Genomic DNA, 27,485 nt, shown 5'->3' with positions numbered 1-27,485 from the left:
GGCGGTTCTACTTTCTGATGGACTTTCAGACTTCAGTTGTCTGACTAATGCATTGGCTTGGCATCTGAATCACTTCTCTGTCCTTTCTGCGGCCTCAGCTTTTCCTCATGCAGCGGTCTGACATTCGCTTTCATAACCAGATCTTAGGCAGTGCTGATGCTGCCAGGGATTAACCTGCTCCCATGCTACCTTCTGACAAGGTGTAGGAAGCCTTTCTTATTGCTGAATCCTACGTTTGTTTCATATCTGTTAGTCTTCTCCCTCCCGCCAGATTTTTGGCTGCTGAAAAGCAGTTCAGGCTTGTATTGTGTCCCTACAACAGCCAAATAAGTTGATTGTTAGCTCTTGAAGAATGTTTTTTTATTTTCCATTTAAGATGCAAATTAAAAAAAAATATTTATAAAAAGGAAACATTGACTAAACCATAGGATAAGAGGGGTACAACTTTACACAATTCCCACCACCAGAACTCTGTATCACATCCCCTCCCCTGACAAGATGCAGATTTTTATTGAAATAAAAATATTGTAACTAGACATAAGGATAAATAAAGTAGACAAGAACGTTATAATCTGACTATATAATCATTCTCTCATTTTTGGTATATCACTAAAACAAAGGATTGTTCTTTATGCTAATTTTTAAGTTTGTTCAGTTAAACCATTATTTGGTATCCTTTCAACAGATTAACCTTGTAACTATTTAGAGTTTCTTCTCAGAAACATTCATATATTATACAGGAAAACATTCATAGTTCATTTGGAAACATTAATATTTTATACAGGATGTACAAATTTGAGACAGGACAATTAAAAAAAAAAACCCATAGTCACACAACTTTAGCTGCAACACTATCCAAGCTTTATTGTGGTGATTATATTCAGTCAGCTATCCATTATGTACAACTGGAATTTAATAGTGTTATTTACACAGGGGCAAAAAGCACTCATCTAAGGTAAAGGTGCTCATGTTTAATGTGCACTTTTCATAGCCCTATGAAAACACACCACTATATATACTGTAAACACCACAGGGCATGAAATTCATCTCCAACCACAAACATCAATCTCACAGGATCAAACATACAAGGTCTAAGGGAAGGTGCCTGACTTTTCCTTTGTTAGCATACTTTTCATCCAAGACTGCTATTTTTTTTTCCACAGGACACTATTCACTTATATCAAATATGGTGCCAGTACTCAAAACATTTCTGGAACGTTTTCGGGGTGTGGTGGTGGGGATGCCTGCATAGTCTGCCATGAATTCTTCTGAATGTCCTTGAGGGTGGCAAGTCTTCGTCCTTTGAAGATGAATTGGATTTGGAAAAACGCACTCACCGCCAAGTAAATCAAACTGTGTAATATATCACCCAGGATCAAATGTGTGATGCCACTATAAAACAAGGAGACCAATTATCTTGTACAACTCATAAATTAAGAGTTAAAAAAATGCCTGAACAAAGGCAGTCCTGATGAAATAAGCACAGATTTTCCTACGGTGATGGCTCTGAGAGGAAAAATTTGCTTGGACAGCATAGCTGGGGCCTTACACAGTTTCAGAGATTGTCCCTTTGTCACCTCTTGTTGTTTTCGACAGGCTAGGTTGTTTTCGCCGGGCTGGCTTCACGGGCGGGTAACAGACGACCAGGGACTCATGGTTGAGCTGTAGGCAGTATCTCTTTATTCATGCTGGATGCAGCACAATCTAAGACGAGCTAAGCTAAACTCAAGTACTGTAAAACTCACAATGCTGTCTTTATATATACTTGCCAAGTAGGGGGAAACAGGATGTGAAATAGAGGGTGGAGAGAAAAGTGACTGGTGAAAATCAGAGAGTGACAAGGAGGGGGCAGAGCAGGCGAGAATCCTATCACTGAACCACCAATGCCCTGGAGTGCTTTATGTAAATGTAAAAGAGATTTATGTAAATAAATCAAAGCTTTGAATGGGATTAAATCTATCCCTATATAGGCATATGGTTAAGCAGAAGCCAGGGGGAGCTGCCATACTATCCAACAACCTCTCACACAGACTTCAGTATTCCTCTTCAGTTTCAGTCCCTTTTGCTTTCTTATGGATCACCCGATTAAAGCTGTGGCAAGCAGGAACCCAGTGATTGTCATGCAGCCCAAGCTTACAGCCAGGGAAGCCCTTCTGGGACCTGTGGCAGCACATCCAGTACCCTGGCTGGCCCATAGGGGAGTGCCTGGCAGTAGTGTTTCTGGTGCCACAGGCACAGTGACACATCCCTTTCACATATTTTTTCTTGTACTGCTTGCAAGAATCCTCTCTGTAGCATGGATCTCAGACCCAGTGAGAATGTGCTGGCATGATGTTGTAGTATTCAATGATAAACTTGAAATAGCAGTAGGTACATTTAAGAGCCACTTAAACTCTTGGTGGGAAGTAACCTGAAGATTTTCACCATAACAGGATGGGGCAGAAAAGCCATGTACTGCTGACGCTCCAAAAGTTGCTGACTTTTAAACCTGGTCTCCAAAAAAGTCCTGAGACACCTGCTTCTTCCAACTGGATGCCTCAAGCACCGGCAGGCAGTGCACTTTCCCTAGGCGAGGCCAGAGGAACAAATGAATCAGCTTAAAGGCTTTTTTCTTCAGATGCATGGTTACCCTCAGCAACATCTTCAAGTTGGCTGGCTTCAGATGACTCTTTGGTTGCGCTTTCATTCAACTGCAGTCTGGCTGGTGCCAACTAGGTGGCAAAAAGAACAACATCCCTTGAAGTGGGTCTTCACAGGACTTTAAACTGGAAGCCTGGTTTTTCTCTACCTTGGTCACAGTAATACTAATGCACAAAGATTCTTTTCTTCTTTGATCAGGATTTTGAATGTTTTTGTTTTTAAACAGAATTCCAGCATATGCTTATAATACATAGACAGTGCCACTACTATAGCACATGTTTTAGCTGAAAGGTAGCAGCAGACCTTAAAAGATTTTCAGTGGAGGGCCGGGCAATAGTGCAGCTGGTTAAGCACATGGTGCAAAGCGCAAGGATCCGAGCCCAACTCCCCACCTGCAGGGGGATTGCTTTACAAGAGGTGAAGCAGGTCTGCAAGTGTCTGTCTTTCTCTCCCCATTTCTGCCTTCTCGATTTCTCTCTGTCCTATTCAACAATGACAGCAATAACAACAACAACAATAATAACAACAGTGATAAACAACAAGGGCAACAAAAGGGAAAAATTAGCCTGTAGGGGCAGTGGATTCATAGTGCAGGCACTGAGCCCCAGCAATAACCCTTGAGGCAGAAAAAATAAAAAAGCTTTAAAAAAAAAAAGTTTTTCAGTGACTCTTTAAGAACATAGCTGAGCACTGGGAAACTGAATCCTTGGTGGGGGCAGGATCTAGAAATAGAGTGAGTATACATATAAATGCTTCATCTGGTTTTTGGTAGAGACGCTTACCTTTGACATTTATTGCAATCTCTTTCTCATATCTTGTTAATACAGAGGTCACTGAGAAGTACCATGTCTGGGACTGAAGAAATGATTCTTGGCAGCCATGACAACCACACTTCTGCTGCTGGCACATCTGTGTTGTGCTTTGGACAGGTAACTGCATGTATTTTCATACCTGGAAAGAGTGAACTTAAGTCAAAAAGGTATGAGAAAACAGTTTGTAGAGCATCATCATATATGGGTAAGCTATGCTTATTGCTTATTCCTTTATATTTTGAAAAGATGTATTTATTTACTTAATTATTGCACAAGAGATTGAGGGGGGCAGGTGAGGGGAGAGGCCAGAGGACTGTTGAGGATTGAATCTGGGGCTGCATGTCTAAGTCCTGTGCACTAGTGCTGAGCCATCTTCCTGGCTGCTGGCTTTCCTTCTTGATGAATTACTTAGGAGTTTTTGATCTTGTGCATTTGCTAACTTAATTAAACTTAAAATCTTTTAAAAATTACTGTTATCGGGGGTTGGGCGGTGGCGCAGTGGGTTAAGCGCATGTGGCACAAAGCGCAGGGACCGGCGTAAGGATCCCAGTTCGAGCCCCCGGCTCCCCGCCTGCAGGGGAGTCGCTTCACAGGCGGTGAAGCAGGTCTGCAGGTGTCTATCTTTCTCTCCCCTTCTCTGTCTTCCCCTCCTCTCTCCATTTCTCTCTGTCCTATCCAACAACGAATTGCGTCAACAAGGGCAATAATAATAACCACAACGAAGCTACAACAAGGGCAACAAAAGGGGGAAAAAATGGCCTTCAGGAGTGGTGGATTCATGGTGCAGGCACCGAGCCCAGCAATAACCCTGGAGGAGGAAAAAAAAAAAATTACTGTTATCAGGATTATTGCTGAGACACTGTTCCTGGTGACTATTTTTCTGTTTGATAGAGATAGAGAAGGGTAAGGGAAGAAACAGTGAAAGTGAGGGAAAAAATCACTAATAAAAATGAGAGAGAGAGACACCTGCATCACTGTCTTACCACTCATGAAGCTTCTCCCCTGCAGGTGGGTACTGGGGGACTTAAATCCCAATCCCTGACCATGGCAATGTGTGCACTTTACCTGGTTCCCCCCTTTTAAAAAATTTTTTTATTTATAAAAAGGAAACATTGACAAAACCATAGGATAAGAGGGGTACAGCTTCGCACAGTTCCCACCACCGTATACCATCCCCTTCACTGATAGTTTTCCTATTCTTTAACCCTCTGGGAGTATGGACCCAAGATCATTGTGGGATGCAGAAGGTTGAAGATCTGGCTTCTGTAATTGCTTCCCTGCTGAACATGGGCGATGACAGGTCGATCCATACTCCCAGCCTGTCTCTCTCTTTCCCTAGTGGGGAAGGGCTGTGGGGAAGTGGGGAAGCAGAGCTTCAAGTCACAGTGGTGTGGTTGTCTGTCCAGGGAAGTCTGGTTGCATCCTGCTAGCATCTGGAACTTGGTGGCTGAAAAGAGAGTTAATATACAAAGCCAAACAAATTGTTGAACAGTCAAGAACCTAAAGGATGGAATAGTGCAGATGAAGTGTTGGGGCGTCCTCCATTTTGTAGCTAGCTAGTGGGCATATTTTATATTTCAAAGGGCCTGTAGCTATCTATACTAGTGTTTTTTTTTTCTTTTTCTTTTTGGTCTGAACCTGAAATCTGATATGCAGGTGGATCCTAATTATTGTCTAGGGAGATGATGTCATGGCTGGGAAAAGGACCAGAAAGCTGAATCAGGGAAGAGAGCAGCTCCCTAATATGGGAAAGGGGTATAAATATTACTGTAAACCCCATCAATTTGATGTGATCTGGGGCCCATAATTAGCTTAGGAGCCTGTGTGACCTCTACATCCCTCTAGATCTGAGCTCACATTCTGTGGTCATGAGTAGGAACATTCCAAGCTCCCCCAGCATCGACCCATCTTCCTCAGGTGTAGCATAGAGTATGTTATCTATCCTCCCTTCAGAGGATGGAACATTCTCTACCATTGTTGATCCAGGTTGAGGGGAAGGTCCTAGCCCCCCTTTTTTTAAATAGTGGTGGGGATTGAATCTACCACTGTGTGAGGCACGTACACTTTTACTGGTCCCATCCTTGGACATTAGCATCAAAAGACTTACTAGCATTGAGTTACATTTAGACTTCAGCTTTATTGTTCAGGCAGATTATGTATTCATATGATATGACATGGTAATGTGTGTGCTTTTCAGGGAGCCACCATCCAATCCCTAAAATAGTTTTGTAATAAAAGCAAATGAATGTCTGCCTTTCTTCCTCTATGTCCTGAGTGAATGATGGAATGTTCCAGAGATGGTATGGTACTGTTCTGATGGCTGATGGACTCTATGTGTTAAAGGCTCACTTTTTTTTTTTTTGCCTCCAGGGTTATCACTGGGGCTCAGTGCCTGCACTACGAGTCCACTGCTCCTGGAGGCTATTTTTTCCCTTTTGTTGTCCTTGTTGTTTATCGTTGTTGTTGTTATTGCTATCATTGTTGTTGGATAGGACAGAGAGAAATCAAGACAGGGGAAGAGAAAGATAGACACCTGCAGGCCTGCTTCACCCCTTATGAAGTGATCTCCTGCAGGTGGGGATGGGGGGGTAGGAGGGGGTCTCAAACCAGGATCCTTAACGCCAGTCCTTGCACTTCATGCCATGTGCACTTAACCTGCTAAACTACTGCCCAGCTCCAAAAGGCTCTTTTTTCCTTCCTCCTGTGGCTTTGCACCTGCATGCCTTCACTACTCCCAATGGATAGTTTTTTCTTTTTTCCTTTCAGTCACAGATAGGAATGAGGGTGGGCTGAGGAAGGGAGACATCGCAGCATTGCTTCACTGCTTGTGAGGCTTCCATTGTAGCAGCTGGGGGGGCTCAGTCCTGGGTTAATGGCAAAGTTTGTTCTCTTTCAGGTGAGGTATTGCCCCATAGAAGTTTTCTTAGTTTTAATTCCTAATACTGATGGATGTAATCCACATGAGCAAAATTAGACCCATAGTACTTTATAAGAATTTAAAGGGATCTAAAAAGTGAAAGTCTCAGAGACTTGCTGAGGGATGCAATAGGGTGTGTCATGTAACGTTCCCTGTCTGTGTTGCAGTGCCCATACACAGCAGACGAGCACCAGGCCATCCAGAGAGCGCTGAGGCAGAGGCTGGGCCCTGAATACATAAGCAGCCGCATGGCTGGAGGAGGCCAGAAGGTAGGAGCGAGATTTTATTTTCTTTTATTTTATGTGTTGTGATGTATTACTGATAATGAGTAAACTCAAGCACTACTCTGGTACATGCAATACCAGGAATTGAGCCTGGGACCTCACACTTGAGAGTCTAGAGCCTTACTTGGGCCACAGATAGAAAAGTATCTGCTTGAAAAGGTATCCTAGTAGCTGGCTTTTCAAAGAACCTGGCCAACTTAACTCTAGTTCCTCATGGATTCAGGGCTCTTATTCACTGTTACTGTACTTAGTACCTGCAGTACTAGCCTTCATCATCTTTGTTGTCATCATTGTTATTTTTGCTGCAAGCATTTTGCTGGGGCTTTGTGCCTGTACCATGATTCCCACTGCTCTGGAGGACTTTAGTTGGTGAGAGACAGAATGAGGAGAAATAGCACAGAACTACTGTCTCAGTCATGAAGCTGCCCTCCTGCATGGTTCTCTGGTGGCCAGGGGTTTGTACCTGGGTCTTTGCAAAGAGAGTACAATGTGCTCTCTACTGGTTTGCTGTCTCCTGCCCCCTGGCCTTCATTATTATCTTCATTATTTTTCTCGAGATTTATACATCTGCCATTCTAGAATTTTTTTTAAATTAAAAATTTTTTTAAATATTTATCCTCTTTTGCTGCCCTTGTTGTTTTAATATTGTAGTTATTATTATTGTTGTTGTTATTGATGTCATTGTTTTGGGATAGGACAGAGAGAGAAATGGAGAGAGGAGGGGAAGACAGAGAGGGGGAGAGAAAGATAGACACCTGTAGATCTGCTTCACCGCCTGTGAAGCAACTCCCCTGCAGGTGGGGAGCCGGGGGCTCGAACTGGGATCCTTACGCCGGTCCTTGCGCTTTGTGCCACCTGCACATAACCCTCTGTGCTACTACCCGACTCCCGCCATTTTAGGATTTTAACACCATCTTTTAAGAATGTTTCTTTTGTTAATTGTTTCTAATTTTATCCCTCTATATGTTTTTGGTCTTATGTAAAATATATCAACCTGAGATTAGTACTTTGTTTGGAAACATAATTTCAGAAATTGGTAGGTGAAGGGGCTAAGGGCACAGATCTATAGTGGTGGAAGTGGTGTGAAACTGTACCCCTATTTTCTTATAATTTTGTAAATCACTGTGTCAGAAAACAAAAAACTAAACTAGTAGGTGAGTGGCGATCTTTCCTATCTGAGTCTGTTTCCTTCCAGCAGTCAGAGTATTATTTCCTTCTGGAAGATCTTTGAAAAAGCTAATAAATTCTCTGGAATGTCTAAGGGGAAATTTGTATGGAAAAATGAAAGCCGTGGTAGAGATAAGACAAATTAGTTTTGACTAACATTTAAGTTTGACAAAGGATTTTAACTTGTTTTCTTTCATTTTTTCCCCCCCAAAGGTCTGCTACATTGAGGGTCACCGGGTAATTAATCTCGCCAATGAGATGTTTGGATACAATGGCTGGGCACATTCTATCACACAGCAGAACGTGGGTGAGCAGAGGTGCTGTGATCTCCCTACTGGTATGCTGTCTGATTGCTGCTGAGAGTGTGCAGTGGGTGAGGAGATGCTGGAGGTGTGTCTGCTTGCTGGCAGGAAGAGTATGGCTGAAGACTGAGGGTCAGCATCCTCCTTATCTGGTTCTCTCTCCCACCTCTAGATTTTGTTGACCTTAACAATGGCAAGTTCTACGTCGGAGTCTGTGCATTTGTGAGAGTCCAGTTGAAGGTGAGGGTGATGATACAGCAGCACTGCTGCCCGCAGGGACATGGTGGGTGGTCAGAGAGCTGAGCAAGTAGAGAAGCTTGCCTGTGGTGCACAGCTGCCTACAGCACTAGGCCCTGACCAAGTCTCAGCGAGGTCCTGAGACCCTCTAACCTTTTTCACATGGGCCAGGCCAAGAGATGTTTGAAGTGCTGTGTTATCTTGCATATTTTAACATCTAAAAAACTCTACCACAAATATAAATAGTGGAAAATTCTGTGGTTTGGCATATTATAAATTTTGACATTCTAAAGTAAATCTGATGCTTTTTTAAAAACGTACTACTTGCTGTCATCCATTTTTAAAAATGAAAACTTTTTTTGATCAAACTATATTTTTGTCACGTTGTTTCTTCTTGAACTTACATTTCTGTTCTATTTGTGTATTGGCTTTATCCTAGCACAATATCTATTTATGGATAAAGGTCTTCTAATCTTTTACTAATAACTTTTTGCTACTCTGCTACTGAATTGGGTGGAGTGTGTGTGTGTGTGTGTGTGTATGCAAAAATAATTTTTATTTTTGCCCTCCAGGGTTATTGCTGGGGCTTGGTGTCTGTACTACAAATTCACTGCTCTGGAGGCCATTTTTCCCATTTTTGTTGCCCTTGTTGTTGTTCTTATTGTTATTGTTGTTATTGCTGTTGTTGTGGATAGGACAAAGAGAAATTGAGAGAGGAGGGGAAGACAGAGAGGGAGAGAAATGACCCCTCTGCAGGTGGGGAGCCAGGGTCTCGAACCGGGATCCTTGCTCTGGTCCTTGTGCTTTATGCCACATGTGCACTTAACTTGTTGCACTACCGCCATGCCCCTGACAATAATTTGTAAAAAATATTTATTTATTTATTCCCTTTTGTTGCCCTTTTTTTTAAAATTGTTGTTGTTGTTATTGATGTCGTTGTTGTTGGATAGGACAGAGAGAAATGGAGAGAGGAGGGGAAGACAGAGAGGGAGAGAGAAAGATAGACCTGCAGACCTGCTTCACCACTTGTGAATTGACTCCCCTGCAGGTGGAGAGCCGGGGGCTTGAACCGGGATCCTTATACTAGTCCTTGTGCTTCACGCCACATGTGCTTAACCCGCTGTGCTACCGCCCGATTCCCCTGAAAATAATTTTTAAAGTAAATTTCCAGGGCTGGAAAATAGCTCACTTGGATAGTGCGCTGCTTTGCCATGTGCATGAGCCTTGGCCTCCACCACACTGAAGGAAATTTCAGTGTTGTGATCTCTTTCCCTCTCTGTCTCTATCTTTTTTTTTTTTTTTTTAAAGAAAATTTCCAGTAACCACAAGGCTCTAAATATCAAAATAATATTTTCTGGGGCTGCGAGGTTGCTTTCCTAGGAGAGCATACACTTTATCTGTGTTCAAACCCTGGCAGCATGCTGGGTCAGCATACATGATGGGTGCTTTGCTGTCCCTCTCTCTCTTTCTCTTTTCCTCTCTGTTTTCAGTTTAAACTGAAAAAGAGGGAGCAGAGAAATTGCACAGGCATGAAGCCCCTGGATGCCAAAAAGGAAATTCTAGGTTATGTTACTAGTACAGGTATTAATAACATAGTTTTAAGTTGAAGAGACAATGCTGTCACCAAGTTTATACTTAATGAAAATATTTTAGGGGTAAGTGGGTGGATGTTTATCTTGCCAGTGTGCACGGCTTAGGTTCAAGTCCTACCATCATGTGGAAGCGTCACACTGCATTGCAAGAAACTCCAGTGTATCTCCCTGCCTCTCTACATGAAATGGTGGCCCAGGAGCAGTGAAATCATGTATGTGTGAGGCCCTGACTTTGAAAAAAACATAGAAAAAATGACCTTTTTCCAGTTACTTTAAATATCCATAGCTAAATATCTCTTGTCCCTAGACTGAACATTCATCACTAACCTATTCAGATTTATTTTATAGATAGCACTGAAATTTCTTATTTACATAAACTGAGAATAGAATTTTGTTATAGTGTCATTCATTTCTTTGAGTGTCTTTACCATTGTATTTTCAAGAATCAGATTTATTATCAAAAATCATATTCAGGGGGACCAGGCACTGGTGCACCAGTTTAAGTGCATATAGTACAAAGCTCAAGGACCCATGCAAGGATCCCGGTTTGAGCCTCTGGCTCCTCACCTATAGGGGGTCACTTTGCAAGCATTGAAGCTGGTCTGCAGGTGTCTGCCTTTCTCTCTCCCTCTCTTCCCCTCCTCTCTCAATTTCTCCTTGTCTTTTCCAACAATAGCAGCAACAACAACAACAATGGGAAAAAAGATGGTTGCCAGGAGCAGTGGATTTGTGGTGCAGCCCTAGTGACAACCCTGGAGGCAAAAAAAAAAAAAAAAAAATTCAGTTCTCCATCAGCTAAACTACAGCATCAGGTTGACCAAGTGAAAGCCGAGAAGTGGACTCACCTGCCTTGCAAAAGGATTTGTTGTTCAGAGTCTGTTAAATAAAGTATTTACTTTTACTTGCGGTCTGGAAATATCACAGTAAGATGCTTAGAGGGAGAGACTGTGTCACATAACTTTGATTACAGCACACTGTTATAATTGTCCTATATTACTCCTAGTTATTCTGCTGATCTTTTAGTGAGTTTGATTTATCATGTAAAACTCTTAGGTTTATGTTAGGTCAGAATACACAGAAGGAGTGAGGTTGGTCATGAGCTCAGCCTTCTCTGGGGGGTTCTGGGAACTCACCCTTGTGCCCATTTTTGTGACCTGGGGGCAGAGAGCTGTGGGGCCAGAGCCCCCACTCTGAACTTCTGTACCCCCAGGATGGTTCCTATCATGAAGACGTGGGCTACGGTGTCAGCGAGGGCCTTAAGTCAAAAGCCTTGTCTTTGGAGAAGGCACGGAAGGAGGCCGTGACGGATGGACTGAAGCGAGCGCTGAGGTGAGCTGAGTGGGAGAGGCTGGTGTCTGACCACAGTCAGAGCAGCTCTCTTTAAGGCAAGCCATTTCATGTGCTTCAGCTGTCATAGGTCTTGCTCCCACCCATGGCCCTGTCTGCATGTCTGCATGCGGTTCCTTACTCTCTTCATTCTCACTGCCGCTCCTTGAGGCAGGGATTTGTGCCCTTTAAGTTCCTGTGAGGGCTGCCATTTCTTAGGGGCCAGGCCACGCAGGAACATGGAAAAGAGTCAGCACACATTTGAATGACTATTAGGGTCTATTTCCTCTGCTGCTTTGAGAACTGAGAAACCTTACTCAAAAGTTATAAAGTCTATTCTTCGATATTTATATGGAATAATTCTTTTTTTTTTTTTTTTTTTTTACCAAAGCACTAAGCAGCTCTGGCATGTGGTGTGGGGGATTGAACCTGTGACTTCGGAGCCTCAGGCATGACAGTCTGTTTGCATAACCATTATGCTATCTACCCCCTCCCAGAATAATTCTTAACGGTACTAACTAACTTAACTAACCCTAACTTTTTCTTCCCCCTTACGTACAGAAGTTTTGGGAATGCACTTGGAAATTGTATTCTGGACAAAGACTATTTGAGATCACTGAACAAGCTTCCATGCCAGGTATGTGGTAGTGGGTGGTTGGATGGGTGGATGCACTGAGTGGGCCTCTGTATGTCATCTGGGTGGCTTTTGGGGAAGGAGGAGGTGGAAGTTGAAGACTTGGCTGTGTAGAGGGCTTGACGTGTGTTTCTGATTTTTAAAAAAATTTTTTTTATTTATAAAAAGGAAACATTGACAAAACCATAGGATAAGAGGGTTACAACTTCGCACAATTCCCATCACCAGAACTCCGTATCCCATCCCCTTCCTGATAGCTTTCCTATTCTTTAACCCTCTGGGAGTATGGACCCAAGGTCATTGTGGGATGCAGAAGGTGGAAGGTCTGGCTTCTGTAATTGCTTCCCTGCTGAACATGGGCATTGACAGGTTGATCCATACTCCCAGCCTCTTTCTTTCCCTAGTGGGGAAGGACTCTGGGGAAGTGAAGCTCCAAGGTACGTTGGTGGGGGTGTTTCTGATTTCTTTGAATATTAGAGCTAGCTGGAACCAATCACTATTTTACAGCTGAAAAAAATTGAAGCCTCACTTGTTTCATATAGAGAGAATAATGGTTGAGAATGGAATTCTCAGAGGAGCACTAAACCTGAACAACCCTAGGTTGTTGTGTGTGTGTGTGTGTTTTCTCCTTAGACATGCTCAGAGCCTTTCCCCTGCTCAGTCTTTAGTTCTGGTATCTGAGTTTCAGATCTTGTTCCTGTTGGTGCCAGTCATGCAGTTGTTTTTGGAGAAGGGGATCTGGCGTGGGGTGCTCCCAGATTCTCCCTGCTTGACTGAGTCAGGCTTTGGAGCAAAGCTGCATTGCTTCTGAGGTCCCACCACCCAGCCAGTATGTCCTACTTCTACTTGGAGCACCCAAGTTTCTTACCAAGTTTGTTTGTTAGTTTTAGATAGAGGCAGAGAGAAATCAAGGGACTAGGGAGAGATAGGGAAAGAGAAAGAAAGATACTTGCAGCACTGCTTTACCACTTGTGGCTTGAACCCCAATATTCACACGTGGTAATGTGTGTTCTACTGAGTGCATTATTACACAGCCCCCAATTACAACACCACAAACTACTACTACCACTACCACCACCACTATTACTTTGTTCTTTCATATATGATGGAACCCCTAACGGGTATGTTCCAATTAGCATTGTGAAGTTCTGTCTTTTTCTTTAACTTGCTTTTATATGATCAGACTTAATATGCAAATAATTTGTTAGAGGCATTTTAATCTATTTTACAAATAATATCAGCTATAGGAGTTTTCCTTTTTAAAAATATATTTATTTCCTTTTGTTGCCCTTGTTTTATTGTTGTGGTTATTATTGTTGTTATTGATGTCGTTGTTGGATAGGACAGAGAGAAATGGAGAGAGGAGGGGAAGACAGAGGGGGGAGAGAAAGAGAGACACCTGCAGACCTGCTTCACCGCTTGCGAAGTGACCCCCCTGCAGGTGGGCAGCTGGGGGCTCAAACAGGGATCCTTACACTGGTCCTCATGCTTCGCGCCATGTGCACTTAACCCGCTGTGCTACCTATCATCTGACTCCCTTCCTTTAAAAAAAAATTTTTTTTTTTGTAGTGTTAAAAGTTACGATTTTAGGTCTGGGAGATGGGTCCGCTAGTAGAGCGCACACTTTACTGTGTTCAGGGACCAGGTTTGAGCCCCTTTTGTCCCAAGGGAGCACATGTACAAGGGGAAGCTTTACAAGTGGCAGAGTAGACTGAGGTGTCTTCTCTCTGCCTCTTTTCCTCTCTGTTTCTACTATTGAAAAACAAAAGAAAGTCTGATGAGAGTGGTGGAATTGTGTAGGCTTAAAGGCCAGGTGATAAAAAGTAACTTACTTTAAGAGGACATGCTCTTGATCATGGCGCCACCTCCTGGGCTGGACCTTTAGAAATATATATTTTTTTCCACCAGGGTTGTTGCTGGACCTCAGTGCCAGATGAGTCTACTACTCCTGGCAGTCGTTTTACCTCCTTTTCCTTTTTTGATAAGAGACAAATGGGAGCAGGGGAGAAAGGAAGACATGTGCAGGGGCTGGCTGTGGTGTACCTAATTAAGCGCACATGGTCAACCATGTGTAAGGATAGGTTCAAGACTCTGCTCACCACCTGCAGTGAGAAACTTCATGGGCAGTGGAACGGTGCAGGTCTTTCTTTTTTCCTCCCTCCCCCCATTTCACTGTCTGTATCAAAAGAGAAATAAAAAGGGGAAAAAATGGGAGTTGGGTGGTAGCGTAGCGGGTTAAGTGCAGGTGGCACAAAGCACAAGGACTGGTATGAGGATCATGGTTCAAGCCCCTGGCTCCCCACCTGCACGGGAGTCGCTTCATAAGTGGTGAAGCAGGTCCGTAGGTGTCTATCTTTCTCTCCCCCCTCTGTCTTCCCCTCTTCTCTCCATTTCTCTCTGTCCTTCCTATCCAATAACAACAACAATAATAACAACGATAAAAAAAACAAGGGCAACAAAAGGGAATAAATAAATAAATATTAAAAAAAAAAAGAAAAAAGGGGAAAAACATGGTATCTGGGAATGGTGGCTTTGTCTTGCAGGCACTGAGCCCTAACAATAACCTTGTTGGCAAAAATAAATAAATGAAAATAAAATAAAATACATCTCAAAAATAAATAAGTAAAAATGCTTATCTATTTATCTATTTTATGAGGGAGGAAAAGAAAGAGGGATGCCAGGACTAGTGTTTAGCATGTATACTGCTGGGGCTCAACCATGATTTTTTCCCTTTTTCTTTCTTATTTGATAGAAACAGAGAAATAGAGAGAAATAAACACCTATAGCAGTACTTTCGCAAGAGGCTTCACTTCACTTCTGCAGATGGGGACCAGAGACTGGAACCCCTAGTCCTCACTTGTGGTGATGTGTGTGCTTTACTGGGTACACCACCACCTGGCCCCTGAACTCAGGACCTTACCTGTACAAGTCTGGTACTCTACCAGCTAAGCCACCTCCCTAGCCACACACCCCAACTTACTTATTAGTTAGGAATTCCTAGGTAGCCTCCGTGTCATGATGCGATGAGTATAGGAATGCTGATGATCTTTCTTGGGGGTGGGTGTTGCTGGGGATTAAACTTCATATATGGAAGGCACATACTCTACCACTGAGCTGCATCACTAGCTCAGTACTCTTCAAGTTCAGTCCCGAACCTGAGGATAAGCCAGAGCTAAGCAGTGCTCTGGTAAAAACCAACCAGACAGTGAGGGAAAACCACTATACAGTGAACTCCCACTATCCTCTGTCCAAGCCCCTGAAAACTCCCCTTCTTCATTTTTCCTTCTGTCTTTTCTTGCATTCTTTCCAGTATTTTATTTATTTATTAAACCAGAACACTGCTCAGCTCTGGTTTATTGTCATGCTAGGATTGAACCTGGGACTATGGAGCCTCAGGCATGAAAGTCTTTTGCAGAACCACTGTGCTGTCTCCCCAGCCCTTTTTTCTATATTTTTCTCTGCCAAAATGTGTCCTAATTTTTCCAGCATCCCAGTAATGATCTCATTCTCTCACATTCAATTCTTCTATTCATATCATGAACTGACAGTTTTCCCAAAAGTAGAAGCACAGGCTTCCTGCAGTGCTTGGATCTAGAAGTGAAGGGTAGGCATTTGCCATGAAGATACAGCCAGTGCCCCCGCACTTGCTGAGGTGCAGGGATGCCTCTGGAGAGGAGTCACTGCAGCCGCTGCCAGCACTGCCATCATCTCCAGGTTTCTTCTTCCTGTTGCATGAAGGACACTCATGTGCCAAGCCTGAGGCTTCTGTGGTGATGAGTGTGGAGCTTGTAGAGGAGGCCTGGCAGGCAAGCCAGAGAAGGCGGAGACTCCCACAAATATCACATGCGCTTGTTTCCCAAAGAAAGAGAGTTGTCATCAAACAGATCTTGTTGCTAAGGAAAGATTCAAAGTAGATTTTTTTGGATTATTTGTTCTAAATCAAAACTGAATAAGATTCCTTTTCCTTCATAGGATTCCTTCAGAGATACAGAAAAAATAAGATGTAGACAGCAAAATCATGCTACTACTCATATAACTAAAATAACTATTTCTGGGGCCAAGTGGTGGCACACCTGGCTAAGTGCACACATTATAGTGTGCAAGGACCCAGGTTTGAGTCTTGGGTCCCCACCTACAGGGGGAAATCTTCACAAGTGGTGAAGTATCACTGCAGGTGTCTCTCTGTCTCTCTCCCTCTCTGTTTCTCCTTTCCCTCAATTTCTGGCTGTCTATCCAATAAATAAAGTTAATAAAACAATAAAATAAACATTTAAAAATAATAATTTTGAATTGAGGTCATCTTAGCTTTTAGGAACTAGGAAAATTGATACATAGGATTGTCAACTGCCATATTCCAGAAATAATGGTTCTAAGGGATGGAAAAGAAAGGGAAAAAGTAACTATTTCTCCTTTTTTTCTTTCATTATTAGTTGCCTCTTCAAGTGGATTTAACTAATGCAAAGAGACAAGATTTTGAGCCCTCTGTGGAGCAAGCAAGATACCGCAGCTGCAGACAGAACACTGTTTTGGGACCCCAAAAGCCACAGGAGGTGACCTCCCCTTGTAGACCAAGCCATTCGGAAGATCCCCACACTGTGACACAGGGGGACAAGGATAGTAGCTCCCGGTATGATGCCCACATTTCCTCCACATCCAACTTCCCATCTGACTAGTTGGGTTGTGTGTGTTCCTGAGACTTAGTGCGGGAGCTCATGCCCACTTTGCTTCTCTGAGGCAGATGCCTGGCTCCTGGGGACAGGGACGCTACCTATCAGCGAAAACTCCGGCAGAAGCAGCTGCAGCAGCAGTTCCGGGAGCAAATGGAGAAGCAGCAGCAAGTCCAAACCCCTGCTCCCTCTGTGGGAAAGAAGGGCCAGGGTATGTGAGGGTGCATGGCCTGCAGGGAGTTAGTGTGGTTGGGGCAGACCAGCCTCCCAGGGGCATCTCCAAGACCAGAAGGCCGTGAATGCTGTGGGTGTCTCCTCACAGGGACTGCTTTGGAGTGCAGGAAAACACTTGACTCACAATCCAGAACCAGACATTTCAAGGCTTAGAACCTTTTCCTGCTTTTAGCTACTATGATAATCTCTGCGTCATAAAATTTCTGAGCTGTCTTTTTTTGTCTTTGCTTTTTAATCTTTTTTTAAAAGATGTATTTATTAATGAGAAAAGGAGAGAGAGAGAGAACCAGAGCATCATTCTGGTACATGCATTGCTGGGGATGAACTAAGTCAGGATCTCATGCTTGAGAATTCAGTGTTTCGCCCACTGTACCTCCCAGATCTCTGAACTGCCTTGGAGTATAAAGGCTAAATTAGGTTTTAAGATAATGGAACTCTTGACAATTATTGGGTTAGAAAAGTCATGACTGACTTTCTTTTTTTTCTTATTTATTTATTTGCCACTAGGGTTATTATTGGGGCTTGGTGCTATCACTACAAATCTACTGCTCTTGGTGACCATTTTTTCCTCTTTCTTTCTTTCTTTCTTTCTTTCTTTCTTTCTTTCTTTCTGCCTCCAGGGGCAATAGCTGGGGTTCGGTGCCTACACTATGAATCCACTGCTCCTGGAGGCTACTTTTTCCCCTTTTGTAGCCCTTGTTGTTATTATTACTGTTGTTATTGCTGTTGTTGTTGTTGGATAGGACAGAGAGAAATCAAGAGAGGAAGGGAAGACAGAGAGGGAGAGAGAAAGATAAGACACCTGAAGACCTGCTTCACCGCTTGTAAAGTAACCCCCCTCCAGCAGGTGGAGAGTCGGGGACTTGAGTTGGGTTCCTTACTCTGATCCTTGTGCTTCATACCATGTGTGCTTAATCCCACCTCCACTTTTTCCTTTTTCTTTCTTCTTCTTCCTCCTCTTCCTCTTCTTTTTTAAACTAGATAGGACAGATACATTGAGAGAGGATGGGGAGGGAGAGGGAAAGAAAGGTAGACACCTGAGATCTGCTTTATTGTTTGTGAAGCAGACCCCCTGCAGGTGGGGAGTGGGTCCTTGCACTTGATAATATGTGTGCTTAACTGTCTTCATTTTATTGGATAGAAACAGCCAGAAATCTAGAGGGGTGGAGGAGATAAAGAGGGAGAGAGACACCTTTAACACTGCTTCACCACTCACAAAATTTTCCACTTGCAGGTGGGGAGTGGGGGCTTGAACCCAAATCCTTGTGTAGTCTAATGTGTGCTCTAACAGGTGCACCACCACCTGGCCTTTGTTTTTCTACACATGGCTTTTCCAAGAGCCCAGTTTTTACCACATAGTGTAGATCCAGTGGGAATAGTAGATGCAGGAGGTTGGTATATATATATTTATTTAATCTCCTTAAGAATTAAGATGGTTTTGGATTTGGGAGGTGTATCACCATCCTAAAGCCTGATGATTTCCATGCCTGAGGCTCTGAGGTCCCAAGTTCAATCCCCAGCAGCATCATCAGCCAGAGCTGAGCATGGCTCTGGTAAAGAAAAGGAAAAAAAAAAGTAAAAGACAATCTGGGCCTATCTGAAATAAAAGTTTGGCCAGGTAGTGGTGGAATTATGCATGCCTGAGGCCCTACCACTGGAAAGAATGAAGAAAAAAAAAAAAGATTAAAAAAAAAAAAGGATAGTTTGCCAGGCTGAGTGAACACCTTACAATAATAAGGCCCTGTCAGCCTAGGGAAGAAAGCCATAGTGCCTTGGAAACCCCATGAATGTTGGGGGGTGTTTTGGCGATTTCCCTCTCCCATAAAGTGAAAGCTGAGTCAGTCTGGGAACAGTTGTGGTCACACATAGTCCTATGCTGAAAAAAGATTCATAGAGTTCTTGCTCATGTTTGGCCTGTTAATTTTCCTCTTAGCTCCTCTTAGCAGACTGGAGCTAACAGGGGAAATGCATGAGTAACTGAGTGGGGCTGCTCTTCGCTCTAGACCCTAGGGGAGTGGGAACTGTCCTGGGCTTTTCCTGATCAGATGGTTAGGCCCATGGTACACAGACTACCATAGTTATGGCCTGCATTTCTGCTTATGGCTTAGGTGGAATGAGGTTTGTTGCTTTAGAAACTGGAGCAGGTGGTTTCTTCTAAAGGGGAAGTAAGCATTCGTCCCAGTTTGGTGCCATGAACAGTGTTTAGTTGTGTATGGCTCTGAGTGTGGCTTGTGGGGCCAGGAGCAGCTCTGCACCTCACAGGTGATGTCTGACTCTTCAAGGGCCCTTTCTCTCCTGCAGTAATTGTGGGGCCACCACCCCTGCCCCCTGGGAAGGACAGCACCCCAGTGATGAAGCCTGCAGATCCTCCCATGGCAAAGGACTTTGAAGGTCAGTATGTGCTGCAGGCAGGAGCAAGATCATTAGTTACCAGTAAGTCCATGTGGTATACTTAGAGGGGACTGTGCAGTTGGTTCTGGTAATCACGAACACATTTTTTAAATCACCCCTGGGTTATGGCTTGGTACACATTGAATGCACTGCTCCTGTGACCATTCCCCCCCTCCGTTTTTTTTTTCCCCCTTTTCTATTTTATTTGATAGGACAGAGAGAAATGGAGAGGGGAAGGAGAGAGAGAGAAGGGCAAAGACAGAGATACCTGCATCACTGTTTCACCTTATGAAGCCCCCCTCCCCCTGCAGGTGTGGAGCAGGGCCTGGAAGCTGTCACTAAGCATAGTAATGTGTGTGTAATCGGGTGTGCTACTGTCCGACTCCAAAATGCATTTTAGAAGACATCTCTTCCATCCATTTTATAGCCCATAATATATCCCCCCCCTTTTAAAAATATTTATTCCCTTTTGTTGCCCTTGTTTTATTATTGTAGTTATTATTGATGTCATTGTTGTTGGATAGGACAGAGAGAAATGGAGAGAGGAGAGGAAGACAGAGAGGGGGAGAGAAAGATAAGACACCTACAGACCTGCTTCACCACCTGTAAACAACTCCCCTGCAGGTAGGGAGCGGGGGGGTTCAAACCGGGATCCTTAGGCCGGTCCTTGCACTTTGCACCATATTTGCTTAACCTGCTGCACTACTGCCCGACTCCCAGTTTTTGCCCTTTTAAGAGATGCTGTCATATGGACTGCTACATGTTTAGCTTGTGTGTCTAGTCTGAGAAGTATCAGTGAATTTCTAGGTGTCAGAAAGCTCCAAATCCCTGGGAGAACAGCCATACTGGGAGGCCTTGTGCCCAGGCTCTGTTCTCTGCTGACGCTCCTTACTGTGATCCCTGTCCTTACAGACAACCTTGAAATGTGGGACATGTCTCAAAATTCATGGGACAGTATAGCCAAGCTCTCCTCCAAACCAGAAGCACCCCAGGCCCTTGCCACAATAGTCCCAAAGAACCAGATGGCAGCCTGGAGCAACACCCCCAAAAGCCTTTGCCATCAGAACCTACACGTGGAGCCCTGGCACCCCCAGATTCACAGTGCTGAAAAACACTCAACAGGTAGGAAGATGTCAAGCCAAATTTAAGGAAGAACTTGGATTTAATTCTGTGAGCTTTAAATAATGTCATAGGAAGGCCATTGGGTGAAGAAACATAACTTTTTCTTGGGGTTTTGACGTGGTGTGTGTGGCTCTGGGCCCATGGTGGAAGTGGATATTAGCACAGCTTGGTCCAGAGTTTGTGAGAGATGCGTCCTCTTCATAACTTTCATCTTTGTGATTTTAGCTTAAACTAGGGCCCATTTAGAAATTAATCTTTTCACTTTATTTCTGAAGTACACACGTACATTGAACGTTTTTCTCTTCCACAGGCAGCTCTGACTCTGACAACAGAAACCTGGACATGAAGAAAAGGAGGCTGGATCCATCTTAATAGAGGTTGAGGCCATGACACTGACTATCACAGGAAGCCTTTAAGAAGAACTCATGAAAATGTTCACCATTTCTAGGGAATGAGCTCTATTTCCAAGGACTGACCTTGCTTCTCTCTGAACTTTGCCAGAGATTGTATTGTGACTCTGGTGACTTGTTGCAGATGAAGTTGTGCAGCTGGAAAATATGCACCAGGGAAACCTCGCCACTGCATGGGGGAGGACCTGGGAGATGAAACATCCTTGCTTTGGTGTTATTCACTCTATATTCCTAAAATGGTATGCTAATAAGAATAGAGAGAGTAGGTAAAGTCAGTGGTTACCGGCCATTACACAGCATAAATCATACTAAGCTCTGATTTTAACATTAAATTATTGAGTAATCTTTTTTTTAACTTATAAAATGGAAATATTGATAATACTTTAGGTTAAGAGGGGTACATTTCCACACAGTGCCCACCCCCAGAGCTCCATATCCAATCGCCTCCCTATTTATCCCTCTGGGAGTGTGGAACATGGGGTGCAGAAGGTGGAAGGTCTGGCTTTTGTAACTGCTTCCCCACTAAACATGGGCATTGGCAAGTGAATTGGTATCCTCGGCTTTAGTAGTTTTTGCCTGAGCCTGACATCTAATACATAGGTTGACCCAGTTTATTGTCTGGGGAGATAGTGTCATAGTTGGAAATTGAATAATCTTTGCCTCCTTTGTTTACAGGACTCTAGTGATGCTCGTACAAGCAATGGCTTATTTTACTGCACTTTGTAGATGAGGGTTTTTTTTTTTTTTTGTGGCAACCTGTGTGAGCAACTGTCAATTCCTGCCTACAACTATGTGCCATTTTCTGGTATCCTATTATTTTTTCATTATTCTTTTATTTGTTATGTTTCTATAATCAGCAACCTTTAATACTACTTTTAGTAATTGTTTTGCACTACCACAGATCATCCTCATGTGAATAGTGTATGTAATCTATTTAGCTATCTCATTTCCTCTTTGGCTTCCTTATGTCCTGAGACTGGAGTTCACTGCTTTTAGGCCAGGGGCTGGAAGATTAACTAGGAAGCTCACGGGTGGAGCAGCACCATGGTGTCTTTCAGTATCTCTCTGCCTCTTCTATCTGAAATAGAATAAACATCCCAGGAGCAGTGGGTATGTATCATATATATGTATATATGATTCATATATATAAATCACATATATGGGGGGCTGGGTGGGTAGCACAGGGGGTTAAACGCACATGGTGCAAAGTGCAAGGATCAGAGTAAGGATCCTAGTTTGAGCCCCCAGCTCCCCACCTGCAAAGTGGGGGTCCGCTTCGCAAGTGGTGAAGCAGGTCTGCAGGTGTCTGTCTTCTCTTCCCGTCTCCCCTACTCTCTTGAGTTCTCTCTGTCCTATTCAACAACAACAGCTATAACAATAACAACCATAACAAGGGCAACAAAATGGGAAAAATGGCCTCCGGGAACAGTGGATTCATAGAGCTGGCACTGAGCCCCAGTGATAACCATGGAGGCAAAAAAAATAAAATTTGAAGATGAAAAAAATAGGCCAGTTAACTAAGGACCTCTGAATGTTGGAGTGAAGAGACAAATATGACCATAAATCCAAAGCTGCAATGATTAAGCTTAGCGAGAGAGGGCATGTTGAAAACCAAGACAAGGTCAAAAGCTGTGCCTCTTGGGCCAGCCAGGTCACATGTATGACAAAGCAAGTGCAAGTCCAAGCAGCTGGCTTGCTGGCCCATTTCTATTCTGAGAAAGATGAGAGACAAGATGCTCTACCACCAGTTGAGTCACGGTGCTGAGGATCAAACCCAGGACCCCACACATGCTAAGTCATGTCCTTAGGTAGCTAGAACTTCAATCTTGTGGGAAGATATGAATCTGGATCTCTCCCTATTTTCCCCTTCCTCTCAATTTAAGTGTCTGAATCTGAAGCACAGAATTCCTAGATCAAAGTAAGGCACTCAACTGTTTTTGTTTCTTTGGAAGATGAAGAGGTAGCAGCTTACCCAGATTTCCCTTCCATTTTGCTTGCTGAATGAATTTGAACATTGTGTGTGCGTCTACACATCTTTCACTTTTATCCTCCCCTTGCACCCAACTCTCAAATTTTGCCCTAAAGAAACTAGAAACTCTTGACTCTATAGTGAACATTTTATACATTAAAAAAAAAAAAATTCCCTTTTGTTGCCCTTATTTTATTGTTGTCATTATTATTTGTGTCGTTGTTGTTGGATAGGACAGAGAGAAATGGAGAGAGAAGGGGAAGACAGAGGGGGAGAGAAAGACACCTGCAGACCTGCTTCACCACTTGTGAAGCGACTCCCCTGCAGGTGAGGAGCCGGGGCTCGAACCGACATCCTTACACCAATCCTTGCGCTTTGCGCCACATGTGCTTAACCCACTGTGCTACCGCCTGACTCCCTATACATTCTTTTTATAGAGAGGGTGGGGACGGCAGCATACATAGTGTGAAGTGCAAGGACTGGTGCGAGAATCCCGAGTTGAGACCTTGGCTCCCCACTTTCAGGGGGGTCACTTCATAAGCACCGAAGCAGGTCTGTAGGTGTTTCTCTTTCCCCCTTTTTTAATTTTTTAAAATTGAGACAGAAATTGAGAGGAAGGGGAGATGGGGGAGAGACACCTACAACACTGCTTCACCACTTGTGAAGCTTTCCCCCTTGAGGTGGGGGCTGGGGGCTTAAACCAGGGTCCTTAGGCAGTTAACATATGTGCTTAACCAGATGCGCCACCACCTGGCCCATCTCTGTCTTCCCCTCATCTCTCTGTCCTATCCAAAAGCAGCAACAACAACGGGAAAGAGATGCCACCAGGAGCACCAAGCGCTGGCAATAACCCTGGAGGCAAAAAGGGGGGGGGGCGGAGAGGAGGTAGGGAGAAAGACACTTGCTTTGGACCTGGGGCTTGAACCCAGGTCTTTGGTGTGGCAAATGTGCTCTACCTGGTGTGCCACCACCCAGCCTCCCAATTTTTATCTTTCGCAGTTTACATTTCAGTTCTTTCAGATACAAGAACCAGAAGACCCCCCCCCCCCCCACACACACACACACCACTGTTTAGTCTGCAGCATACCTTCAGATCAGAATTGCTATGGGAAAAAAGTTGGAGTCAGGAATTGTATACAAGCAGAGCTGACTGGAACATGAAAAAGGAGTTTGCTTGAAAATGAAACCCCACAGCTCAACAAAAGCAAGTTTGGTTTATTTGAATGGTTTCATTAAATAAGTCTACAAAGGTAACAAACTGAAGCACAAAGCGAGATCTTACAAGGAGCAACACCAGAGTTAGTGCAAAATGTACAATTCACGGCTACTGAGAAATCCCCAAGGCTTGAATTCAGTTTAATTTGCTTTTTAAACAATGTACATTGTTAAATAATGTAAGGAAAACATTTATAATTCAGAAAGTTTTTTTAATGTGGAAAAAGATACTCAAAAGTATACTATTAACACAAAAATAATTTAAACAGTTCAGTAGCACTAGTTCATTCCTCTAGGCTTCAGTTATTTCATCCACAGGAGGGGGGGAAATTAACAGTAAAAACCAGTTCTCATGTGTAAATGAGATCTCAAAATTATTAACCAAAATAATATGCTGCATTTGGTTCCCTCGTCCCTCTGGTAGAAATATTTGTTTTTGGTGGTTTACTCATTTACTTGGCACCTTTGTTCTATTTTTACATGCTCCCCAAAACTCTAAGGTGAGATTGAATAAGTAAATGAGTTTGAATTAGGACTTGAAACTCTAGCCCCATTCATGTCTACCTTGCTAGAACCTTCAGCTCTCATTTGCACTGTTGGGGTCTGGGTTAACATGAAGAAAAACAAGGCCCATGAAGGAACAGCATAAAACAGGACAGCCGGCCAGGCTCTTTCTAACGCTGTGTGGAGTCCTGGATATGCCGCTGAGGTGGTCAAGAAGTTGGAAATAGGTCAGTATTCCAACTCAAGAGTCGAGAAGAAGCACCCAAAAATTAAAAGGAATCCTAGCTTCTTTGCAGATATGCAGAAATTATAATAGAGATCTCAAACTTTGCCAATTAGGAGACTACTTAAAAGCTCTTGAAAATAGAACTGCCTGTTACAACTAGGCATAGTACTGAATAATACTGGTTGGTTGCAGTTATAAGGGGAATATTTATCTGAAAATGTGAAGAGTATCAGTTGCAATTCTAAAAATGAAGGTGGCAAACATACCCTGCAACCATTTGAACGCCCGCTATACAAAGCAGCAGCAGCAGCAGCAGCAGCAGCAGCAGCAGCAGCAGCAGCAGCATTCCTTCCTACAAGGCTTACTATGGATGTACCTGCACTTTGCACACAGCAGCTCCCCAGACTGAAATGCAGGGAGCATGTGGACCCCGAGGAAAGCAATCCAAACAGAGTGTTTCCTAGAGCAATTTTCTCCACCTGTGGTTTCTCACCATCTCATTTCCCATCTTAATAACTCTCCTCTAGCCCCTTTCTGTATGTCCTGCCATTTCTTCTAGGTCTCATCTGTTCAAGTCCAGCTCAAATAAGTAAGGCTCATGGCAACTACTGGCCAGGCGTCATAGACTTTTCAAAACAGGTTTCTATTCCTATTCTTTATAGTCTTTCTTCCCCTTTCACTATCACATGCCACCCTAATCTTTTAAACTGTCCAATTTTGTTACTATACCCTTCTTCACTGTCCCTGAAACAGAACATTCTGCTTTCAACCACTGATGTCAACGTAACTTCTCACTCATCTTACACCTGCTCTAGACAAAACTGTTGAGTGATATTAAAAAAATAAATTTGAATTTCCCTTTGGCATAATCCACTGCTGGGGTTACATAGACCACATGCCCTGTGCTGATCTGGGGTCTGATGAGAGGTTGATGCTAATGGCAGAAGCAATAGAAGTCCAAGGCACTAAAATATCCAGCAAACAATACTGGGAGAACAGAAGTATTCAAGTACAGTAATTTATACAATTTTACATTCACATTTATTTATCTAATACAATGGAAATACAAAGGAAAAAGTTAAAGTGTCTCAATAAGTAAAGGACAGAGCTAGCTTTTTTCCCCCCAACTTTTCAAACCTTTCATATTACTCTTAAAAACTACTGTTGTCCAACAACATTTTTATATCACAGTGTTTCCACATCAAAACTGATGGCAAAGTTACATGTCCGCAGGGAACGTAAGTTTTTTTTTTTTCCTAATTGCTAATGCTGCAGTCAAAGCTGCTAATATTGTTTGCTTAAAGCACTGATGACCTATCATAAGAAAGTGTTGAAACCTCAGTCCCCTGGTGTTTTCCACTGGGTGCTAAAGAACAAATATATATATAAAGAAAAAAGGGAAGGGGGGAGGTAGGGTGGGGAACAGGGTATGAGAGAGCCCAATAGATCTTTTTTTTTTTTAATCTTCTGGTTTAGATTTTCAAAGGAATAAAGGTCTTAGGGTGGGTACCAAAGTTAGGAGCTCCACACATTAAAAACACAGATGGGCTGTGTCTCCTCTGAGCTCTCCAGTAGCTTTGTAGTAAACACAATGCTCTCTCCTTGCCCTCATTGTTAGGTATATAATAGGAAAGCAGAAGTTTGAAGCTGACACATCACAAAAAAGTTGCTTCTTCCCACTCCAATAAGTGGTAAAGGGAGGAAGGGTCTCTATTCTGAGGGCTCTAAGCAGTATGAAAAACATTCCTTTCTGGCAAAAAAATAACCAGTTAATAAATGCAGCACTAGTAGTTAGTATATAGGCTACTTTCCCACCCCTTTCCCCCTCCCCTCCAGCATTACATCTCCTGCCCCCAAATCTACTCAGGTCTCTTCTCTAGGTCTAAGTGGTCCGCAAGTTGGAACCTGGGGGGTTGCTGATGGATTTCTGCAAATTGCTGATGTTGAAATTCTGTAAGGAAGCAGTTCCCACAGGCTGGAACTGGCCCAGTGGCTGTGGTGCTGGGCCAGCCGTCCCGCTCCACTGAGTGCCAAAGGGGGCAGCTGGAAAACCGTACTGCTGGGGGGGGCACATGGACTTGCTGAAGTGACCTAGAGAGGTAGCTGATGCTGCAGAGAGGGGGGCAGAGCCTCCCAGGCTTGAGGTCATGGAGGTGCACAGCTGGCCAGGTGCAGAGAACTTCCTTGCCATTCCAGGGCCCTGAGAACAAAACCAATACATGTCAAGGCTGCTGTAGTTGTAACACTGCCACATGAGAAATGGGTAACACTATAATATGATTCTAGAACTGGGGCTGTTCTAATCTTACAGGGTGGAGTGACAAAAACCTCCAAACACAACCTTCCATAATAATTAAAGTTTTGGGGGGTCGGGCGGTGGCGCAGTGGGTTAAGCGCATGTGGCACAAAGCGCAGGGACCGGCTAAGGATCCCGGTTCGAGCCCCTGGCTCCCCACCTGCAGGGGAGTCGCTTCACAGGCGGTGAAGCAGGTCTGCAGGTGTCTATCTTTCTCTCCCTTTCTCTGTCTTCCCCTCCTCTCTCCATTTCTCTCTGTCCTATCCAACAACGAATTGCGTCAACAAGGGCAATAATAAAAACCACAACGAAGCTACAACAAGGGCAACAAAAGGGGGGAAAAAATGGCCTCCAGGAGTGGTGGATTCATGGTGCAGGCACCGAGCCCAGCAATAACCCTGGAGGAGGAAGAAAAAAAAAAAATTAAAGTTTTTTCCTTTTCTTATAGTTAACTAAATAGCACACACACTTATACAGAGCCCAGGGTGTTAAAACAAAAGGGATGATGAAAAGCCCAGAGATAACCAAGAGGGAGCTAGG

At 43.6% G+C, this 27,485-nt stretch overlaps 2 protein-coding genes and 1 pseudogene across 15 annotated transcripts in view; 1 reads left to right on the top strand and 2 right to left on the bottom strand.

The window, feature by feature from the left end:
- The window catches only part of RAD52 (RAD52 homolog, DNA repair protein), a 45,093-nt gene extending 20,787 nt beyond the window's left edge, over nt 1–24,306 (top strand). For 3 of the 9 annotated variants that reach the window (XM_016189478.2, XM_016189479.2, XM_060190333.1), the window contains exons 2-12: nt 3,468–3,569; nt 6,537–6,638; nt 8,034–8,127; nt 8,295–8,362; nt 11,162–11,280; nt 11,839–11,914; nt 16,342–16,538; nt 16,650–16,789; nt 19,114–19,203; nt 20,116–20,325; nt 20,636–24,306. In XM_016189478.2, the coding sequence (XP_016044964.1) occupies nt 3,486–3,569; nt 6,537–6,638; nt 8,034–8,127; nt 8,295–8,362; nt 11,162–11,280; nt 11,839–11,914; nt 16,342–16,538; nt 16,650–16,789; nt 19,114–19,203; nt 20,116–20,325; nt 20,636–20,697 (1,242 nt within the window). In that variant the 5' untranslated portion in view covers nt 3,468–3,485 and the 3' untranslated portion in view covers nt 20,698–24,306. Of the gene's footprint in view, nt 1–3,467; nt 3,658–6,536; nt 6,639–8,033; nt 8,128–8,294; nt 8,363–11,161; nt 11,281–11,838; nt 11,915–16,341; nt 16,539–16,649; nt 16,790–19,113; nt 19,212–20,115; nt 20,326–20,635 lie in introns of those variants that run through there. The other 6 variants (XM_016189480.2, XM_060190337.1, XR_009549565.1 and 3 more) reach the window with 5 other exon arrangements.
- On the bottom strand, nt 2,028–3,487 carry LOC103116028 (F-box only protein 34-like; annotated as a pseudogene).
- Nucleotides 23,900–27,485, bottom strand: part of WNK1 (WNK lysine deficient protein kinase 1) — a 160,542-nt gene continuing 156,956 nt past the window's right edge. For all 6 annotated transcript variants that reach the window (XM_060190326.1, XM_060190328.1, XM_060190329.1 and 3 more), the window contains one exon: nt 23,900–26,849. In XM_060190326.1, coding sequence (XP_060046309.1) covers nt 26,532–26,849 — 318 coding nt within the window. In that variant the 3' untranslated portion in view covers nt 23,900–26,531. The remainder of the gene's footprint in view (nt 26,850–27,485) is intronic.

Source organism: Erinaceus europaeus, chromosome 4, assembly GCF_950295315.1.
Source record: "Erinaceus europaeus chromosome 4, mEriEur2.1, whole genome shotgun sequence".
Lineage (NCBI taxonomy): Eukaryota > Metazoa > Chordata > Mammalia > Eulipotyphla > Erinaceidae > Erinaceus > Erinaceus europaeus.
Note: the sequence above shows the minus strand (reverse complement) of the source record. Positions and strands in the feature narration are given on the sequence as shown.